Genomic DNA, 8,405 nt, shown 5'->3' with positions numbered 1-8,405 from the left:
CACAAAGCAGCACTTACTGAATATTAGCAGCGGCTACTTAGATCTTTAAGTAAAGGTTTAAAAAAAAATAGAGATGCCACTGAAAATCTCTTTGTTAGACATACAGAGTTTTTTCCCACAAAAACAGCAACAGATTATACGTTTATACAAGTTAGTATTATAATGCAAGAAGCTTGAGAAAATATAGTTTAAATGTTGTGTTCTTCTTTACCTGTTAAAAAAAAAAGCTTGTCTTCTCAGAGCACCATGACTCCCAGTTAAAGGTTGAAATTAACAGGCTTTCTTATTGTGCAGACAGAATCAGACTGCAGAGCTTCTACATATCTTCAAATTTATTAGTAAAGAGGTTCATAAATGTTTTTAGACAGAGCACAGAGAGAAGTAGGGAGAGCTGCAGATTTAAAGGTGAAACAGATTTACTGGGATATGCAACAATGCATTAAAATCTCATTACTAGAAAGTCTACAAGAAAAAAATATGCTATGCTATATTAAAAAATGCAGCATATCCATATTTTTCTGGATTGATGGATGGAAATTAAATTGTACTTCTAGGGATGCACGATATATCGATTTTGGCATCGTAATCGGCTGTTATTTTATTATTATTTTTTATACATTAGGGTTTTTGGGCCCTCTATATATATATATATATATATATATATATATATATATATATATATATATATATAATGCACCAAAAGTCATCTCTCTAACTAGTTATAAATATAAATTGCAGTGTTCTCTTGTGTTCTCAACAATAGGAAAGCATTCACATATATGTTTGAGCTCATTTTTGGAAAATACAAAAACCTAATTAAAGCTTTCGGGTCGAGTAACTGTAGGTCCATCAGCCTCCACCCTTAGAGCGCCCCCAACAACTTTCATTACAAAGTTACAACCTTGAGTACAGCAAAGACTTTTCTGGACATCAGTTTATTTTTTCCTCATATTTTTGGTTAATGATACCAATTTGTTGTATTCCTAAAAGCTTCTTGATGATAACTGGTAATTATTGCAGTGTTGTTGCCTAAACCGTTACGTAATGTAAATAAATATAAACACCAGGTTGTGGGGTGGAAATAGTACAACCTACAGAGAGAGGCCTCAGTCTTCAATGCCCCGATTGTAAGTTCAAGTCCCGACCCTTGGACCTTCTCTGCATTTCCTCCCCTCACTTTTATTATTGTGTAACAATACACAGTTATAATACAGGACAGGTAGGTAAGCTCCACCCTGCATATTGTACTACTTTACTTCGTCATTTTTTATGTTATCAAGAAGTCTTATTAGAAAACATATCAAAATTGCAGCTCAAAAATGTAGAAAATAAATTCAGAAAACATCTTTTCATGTCACGTTACTACCTGTAAATGATTCAAATGATTCTCAGTTATTCAAAGATTTAACATTGTTAATTTGAACATAGAAGATACAGAATCAAGCCTTCGTATCTAAATATATAGAATAAAACTGTCGCACATTTTTATTTTCTGTTGTTTCAGGTCAGATTTTTTCTCTAAAAGTGAAAAAAAAAATTGGACAAAACTACTGAAAAGCAAAATAATACTTAAAATACTTTATTTTTTCGCATCATTTGTATTTGGTACCTGAACACAAACAGCCATAAATACAAACATTGACTCATAATTTGGTGATTATGGCTCAAGTTTCCTGAACTTGGCTTCATCTGCTGCAAATTTCATGCATAAAAACACCAAAATTGGTTAATTCACAAATTGCATTGCAAGTTGCAACATTACAGTTTCATGTGCTTCAAATGAAGATAACCCAACACAACGTTTCTGTGCCGCCATGCTAGTCTTTCTTGTCCAAAGGTCCATCCTATCCTTTGCGTAGTTCGTATATCATTGGTTAACTGCGTACAGTCTGTACTGTAAACATAGGCACTGTAGTTGTAACTGGACATCAGTGTGGCCCATTAAAAGAGCTTAAGGCCTGGTTATATGGCACTGTGCTCCGGTGGCTTTTCAAGCGCTGGTTTACTTACCATTTAATGCATCTTGTGTTGACAAAAAAAGCATTTTAAAAATGCTCTTTTTAAGATGTTTCAGATATGTGACATGAAGCCAAACCGCCATACAGTACAACCCTGTGAAAAAGGGTAAACTGTTTAAAAGACCCTCTGGCGACAAGACAAAATGGATCCACATGAAGCCAGGAAACTCAAAGAAGTGGACAAATTAAAATAAAATAAAAACATTTTAAGTCTGTACTGAAAGCAGGACTGGAACATAAGTCATTTAGCTGAACAGTAGATATTTCAGTCCGTTAGTTTACCATCAAATGGGCTTTAGGGTCAGAGTGTAACAGGTTAACGAATTGTGTTAAGGGGCAGCAATACATGTACCAAAAATAACACATATATGATGAATTACCATGCTAACATAGAACACATTAAGATGCTGGCAAGCCATCATGCTCATTAGCTTATAAGCAATAATTTAGTAACAGTAAACATTATGTGCATATTTAGCAGGAATTAAATAATAATCCTAGTACCACATGGAAGACATGGGTCACTTGATCTGGGCCCAGTTTAGCATAGTGTTGTAGAAAAACAACCAATCAAGGCTGCAACAGTTATCAGATATTACTGCTACAAAGGTTTTGCAAGCCAACAAGCAGAAAATCAAAGGAGGTAACCCAAATGACACTAGAAACACCAAGCGTGAGCTCTGCATGCCTTGGAAGAAGGGTTTCTAACATTAGACGGCGTTATGTTTGCTGCTTCTTTTTGCTCCAAATTATTATGCCAAGCTAGGCTGACAGTCAAAGTAAAGTTTTCAGTACCATCATTCACCTTCTGCAAAAAGCGAGAAGAAGAAAGGGTTTAATGATTATGATATAATAGTCTCCTCTAATGACAGGTATAAAGAATGCATACCCATTAGCCCGGTAGCTCATAAAATGTCAGGCAGGGCATATACGGCTCTTTGTGTGCTTCAAACTTGAAAATATTTTTTTTTAAATGATAAAGTTTCTTGAAAAATATGATACATTTATATCATAATATCATACATTTTCTTAACAGACTATTCGTAGCTTAGAATACTTGAATTTACTAGTAGAGAACACTTTGTCTTGATTATAATGCTATTTTCTATAATGTTATACGTTGGATTAAACTAAGATCGCTCTTTTAAATCAGATTTCAGATTTAAATTTGAAAAGAGCTGTATTCCCCAACCATGAAACTATAGAGTTCTCCCTTATTGCCATTTTATGAGCTACAGAGAAGTGAAAATATGGATTTTATTCAGACTGGATGGATTGTAATTGGGCCTGGACTCACAGTGGGATTCTTTACTGAATCTCACTTGGTTTGATTGAAAACAACCTATAGACGTTTAAATTTAGGTAGGTCTTGATGAATAATAAGAAAATATTTTCATATTGTGAAAAAGTTGTAGGACTTGCATGAATCCCATATTGAAGTTGATCTATTTTCATATTAAATAACCCTGTAAAGATGATTATCTTCTTTTGGCCCTAGATGTAAACATTAGCTGATACAACAGTAGCGGTGGTGAAGTTGTGTACAATTGGCAGCCATATTTGATATTCAACATGAGAGCCAAAAGAGGAGAATGTTATTCTTGGATGGGTTTTCAGGTCTAAGATAAATTTATATATGTAAAGTTGAGCTTCCTTAAAAAATGTGAACCCTATTGTATATACTGTGAGCTTGAAAACGAATAAGCGCACATTTAAAACCCTATTAGCTTGTCAGTCAATCTCAAAATATTGACTGATTACCCAGAATGCATTCTCTTGACAGAGGAAGAATAGTGATTTGCTTTAAAGTTTATTCCTGCAAAGACTTTCCTCTCTCTTAATATAAAACAACTCTTGACACTGATGTAAAATTCAGTTATCCTGTCTGATTTAATGAGAGGCAACATCCTTTGGAGGCACCACATTACAACAGAATCTGTTCTTTTAAGAAGTTTAAAAAGGTACTTCTGAACCAAACTATCATCCAACCTTTTCTTCCAGATATTCAGCACTAGAGGGAAAAGTGTTTAAGTGAAAAACTAATTAAACTTATCAGCTACATGTGTCTTAACATCCAGCTTTCATTCATATATTGCACCAAATCTCAAAATTCACTACGTTTTGCGACCAAAACAGAAGTGAATCGGTAACTTAACCCCCCTGGCTTATAAGCCTGTAACATTTCCAACATGGCACATAAAGACATTTTCAGTTATAATCTATAAAAGTGTAGAATTTAAAAACAGGTCCAGGAGCGGCTCGAGTCTTCAGTTTTATTTTTAGACATGAGTTTATTTAAAGACTCCTCTCTTCAGCTTCTTTTACTCAGCCTCTGATATACCTTCAGTTTCCTTCCAAGTTTATCTTCCTTTCTGTCTCCATCATTCCATCCATGTTGGGCAGCTTTTGTTGTTCTTCTTGGTCCTCATCTTCCTTTGACAAACCGGTCTTTTTCCAAACCTTTTTAAGATACCACACAGTAAGAGCAGCAGCATTCATTATTGTTTCCTTATTCCTTAGATTTGTTTCCTTTTTCTGGGCTTGCATTTAGCAGAGGAAGATCATAGTTCTCCAGCCAGGCCCCGTCTCCTTCTACACCTCTACGGTCTTGTAATAAATCCGTTCATATATGGAGTCTAGCTGGCTCTGCAGAGCGTGGAACGAGGGTCTTTTGGATGGCTCAGAATGCCAGCAGTCTAACATGATCCGGTAAATATTCTGTGGACAGCGGTTGGGTTGTCCCAACCGATGCCCTGATGTTAAAATTTCCAGCACCTCCTTATTGCTTTTACCTAAAGGCAAACAGACAGGAAAGGAAATAGATATAAATAAACATACAGCATCTGCATTATTATTAGAAATCCTCTCCTCTTATGGAAAAGGATTAGTCACACAAACACACCAAGCAAGTTGTTGCATAAAGTTGCTTAAATGACTGTGGGCGACGCCTCACAGTGATGCAGAAAAACTGGTCCAAGCATTTGTCACTTCTCAACTGAGCTATTTTAACACTTTAGAATGTGAAGCTTCTCGGAACTTGTGCTCATTAGATTTAGAGATCAGATTTACCCTCGTTTTTACCTTCACTCACCCATAGTTAAAGCTGGAAATTTTCTTCTAGTTAAATTCTTTAAGTTCTGTAGTATTCTATAGTAGCACTTATAAAAACAGAAAGAAACAATTTTTTCCCTTGTAGAAAAAAGATCTCAGTTGAGGCTGATCAAAACATTTATTCCTAAATCGATGGCTCAGATGATTTGAAGTAAAGTTCTATTGTGAAGGCATTGCCAGTAAGACTGAAGCCCAAATAAAGACACACGTCATTTAACCCAGTCTGCATATGGACTAGGCTAGACTAGTGAGGAGATTGATCCAGATCAAAGTTACACTTTTTCCTGGTCAGGTGTGTGCCGTATAAAAAACTCATCCTCTAAATATTGTATATATAAATCACATTATTGAACTATATTGGTTTTTTTTCCCCCCCATTCTTTTTTAAGTCAATAATAGCTTGAATTAAAACAGTTTTCTCATATTCTGTATTGAAGTTAAATATATACTATGCTACTTACATGATATATCATATTAACGATTAATTAATTTTAAAGATCATAGAACTAATCCGAATCATCCGCCGCCACAATATCTCATTGCTATGCTGTGACATACAGCTCTATGTAAATGTCACAGCTGACCCCCCACCCTCACTGTCATCCCCATCAAAACTCACCACCTGTCTGGGGGAGATAAAGGTATGGATGGAGAAAAACTTTCTTCAACTTAACATCTCTAAAACCAAAGCCATCCTGGTTGGAACTCCTCATCAAACTAAATCATTAACCATAGCCAGCATCACTTTTTCTGGTACAACTCACTTTTGAAGCCCACATAAATCAATTATGCATTATGCAAGACTTCTTTCTACCACCTCCGTAACATCTCCAAACTCTGTCCCATTCTCTCCCTCCCAGACGCTGAGAAGCTGGTCCGTGCCTTTGTCTCCTCCAGACTGGACTATTGCAACGCACTTCTCATTGGGATTCCTAAAAAGAGTCTGCAGAGGCTTCAGTACGTTCAAAACTCTACAGCTAGGATCCTGATGAGAGTGCGGAAACATGAGCACATTACCCCCGTTCTCCATTCACTACACTGGCTTCCCGTCCCCACCAGGATAGAATACAAGGTCTCCCTCCTCACACATCAATGCATCCATGGACATGCCCCCCCCTACCACAAAGAACACGTCCCGCTCCCTTCGCTCCACTCACTCAAACCTGCTCCACATTCCCAGAACCAGACTCAGGACAATGGGAGATAGAGCATTTTGTGCTGCTGCCCCACATCTGTGGAATTCCCTCCCTGACACCTTGAGGGCACCTCAGTCCACTGAGTGTTTTAAAAAAGGACTTAAAACATTTCTTTTTAGCAAAAAATTTTTCGTCCCCCTTAGATGTTTCTTTTTGTCTTTTAAAACAACTTTTATTATTTTATCTTATTTTATTTCTTTTATCTCTATGTATTTCTTTTTTAATGTTTTTTAAATGCCTTTTTTGTAGCACTTTGAGGCCTTTTTGGTGAAAAGTGCAGTATAAATTAAATGAATTATTATTATTATTAACTAGTGCAGGGTCAAGGAAAATGTGGGTTAATTAGTCCTAAAAATAAAAAAAAAATATTTATACATTTCAGATTTCTGTAATCCAGTAACTCGTAAAAAGGATATATGATAATCATCTGAATCTGGTGTTTTACAGCAGAGAAGCATCTAAAACCTAATTGGTAGTGGACTTTAAGGAGCAGGGTTGAAAAACAGGGTAGGAGACGAGGAGACGTGGCAGAAAATGCTCTGGTGAGATGAAACAAAACCGAATTTTAGGGTCTACATCAAAAATATATGAGGGGGGAAAACAAACACTGCACAACCCCTTAAACCCATCGTCCCCACGATGAAACACATCAGGGGCAGTATGATCCTGTGGGGATTTATCCTGTCGGTCGTTTACCCAAACGGGTTTGAAAACTGTCCTGCAGCTATTGCTTGAGTTCCAAATCAAAAATACTTGTTTCAATTGACTAATTCTCATGCACAATAGTTTGATTTAGTCCTGCTCATTCAGTCCTGTGATTTAGAAATATATATAAAAGTTGCAGGACAGCTGTGCTCAAAAACTACAACCAGTGATATATTGAAATAGTTCATATCAAAGCTTTATCATAATTTATAACTGCCTCAGTCCATATCTAAGCCCAATTGTGAATGCTTGGCAGACAATGAAGGTTCATAGATGCTCTCCATCAAGTCTCACTCGGTAGAATGTTTTGCATCAATACATAAAGACAAATCCCAAAAGACCTGCTGCTGTTGCAATGAAAGAACAAAGTGTTGAATAAGAGATGCTAAAAGCAATCTCTGATCAAAATGGAGATTTTATTAAAAAAAAAATAAAAAATTTCAAAAGAAAGATTAATTTTCTTCTTTATGTATTGGTTTGTAAGATTGTTGTGTAATTTCATCAAGTGTACTAACTTCAGGCCTTGCCTTTGAAGAATAAAATGCTTTTTATACAAATGAAAGGAAGGGGGAGAGAATGACTACTGCACCTTCATAAGGCATTTTGCCCCGTGACATCATCTCGTAAAGCAGCACACCAAACGACCAGACGTCCGATTTCACCGAGAAGCGTTGGTGCAGTGCGGCCTCAGGAGCCGTCCACCGCACTGGGATCTTTGTGCTTCTACTGGCCGTATATACACTGTCCTGCAGAGATGGATGGTGATAGAAGTGTTATGGCATTTAACTCTAAAATGCACTGCAGTCAGTTTTGCTGTATTTTTGGGTTGAACGATGAGCAAATTCAACGTTAGTAGTTGACAGTGTAACTGAATTCACAGGATTTAAACCTAATTAGTAGAGTGATTGCTACAAAAAGAGGGACATAAGTGGGATGTAGATATGCAGGAAAATGCTGCTTAAAATATTACGGGCAAACAAATAGTTGTCTGCATCTTCTGTAAGTTCAAGCAGAAAGGATTAGCTGCAATAAAAAAGACTGAGGAAGTCCAACAGCAGCTTCAAGGATCCTCACCAGTACAGAGCCTACACAACATTGGCAGCTGATCCCCAGCAAACATTGAGTAAATGGAAAAACATTTCCTAAAGAAAGTTATTTCCACAAGCCAGAGAAGATTTGTTGGTTTCATTAAGGTAAAAGTGGCTCACACATCAGAACATGGAAATTTTGGACCTCAGGTCATGAAGCTCGTCACTAAATCTGCAGCTTTAAGAAGTTGTGGTTATTCGTACAAAGGAGGCAAAAACAGAAATCAAATAACTGATCAACTCTTAAGAGCTAAGTAGACAAGAAGGAGTCACCACCAGTAAGGATT

At 36.6% G+C, this 8,405-nt stretch overlaps 1 protein-coding gene across 1 annotated transcript in view; it reads right to left on the bottom strand.

Moving 5' to 3' along the window:
- Nucleotides 1–1,574: 1,574 nt before the first annotated feature.
- LOC107096775 (tyrosine-protein kinase Srms-like) overlaps nucleotides 1,575–8,405 on the bottom strand; it is a 27,878-nt gene continuing 21,047 nt past the window's right edge. Inside the window, exons 7-8 of the mRNA XM_015393581.1 lie at nucleotides 7,620–7,776; nucleotides 1,575–4,810 (exon numbers count right to left, since the gene is read on the bottom strand). Of these exons, the coding sequence (XP_015249067.1) occupies nucleotides 4,611–4,810; nucleotides 7,620–7,776 (357 nt within the window). The 3' untranslated portion in view covers nucleotides 1,575–4,610. The remainder of the gene's footprint in view (nucleotides 4,811–7,619; nucleotides 7,777–8,405) is intronic.

This window comes from Cyprinodon variegatus, unplaced genomic scaffold (assembly GCF_000732505.1).
Source record: "Cyprinodon variegatus isolate N-32 unplaced genomic scaffold, C_variegatus-1.0 Scaffold649, whole genome shotgun sequence".
In the NCBI taxonomy this organism is placed as follows: Eukaryota; Metazoa; Chordata; class Actinopteri; order Cyprinodontiformes; family Cyprinodontidae; genus Cyprinodon; species Cyprinodon variegatus.
The sequence above is the reverse complement of the archived record's forward strand: the minus strand, read 5'-3'. Positions and strand labels throughout refer to the sequence as shown.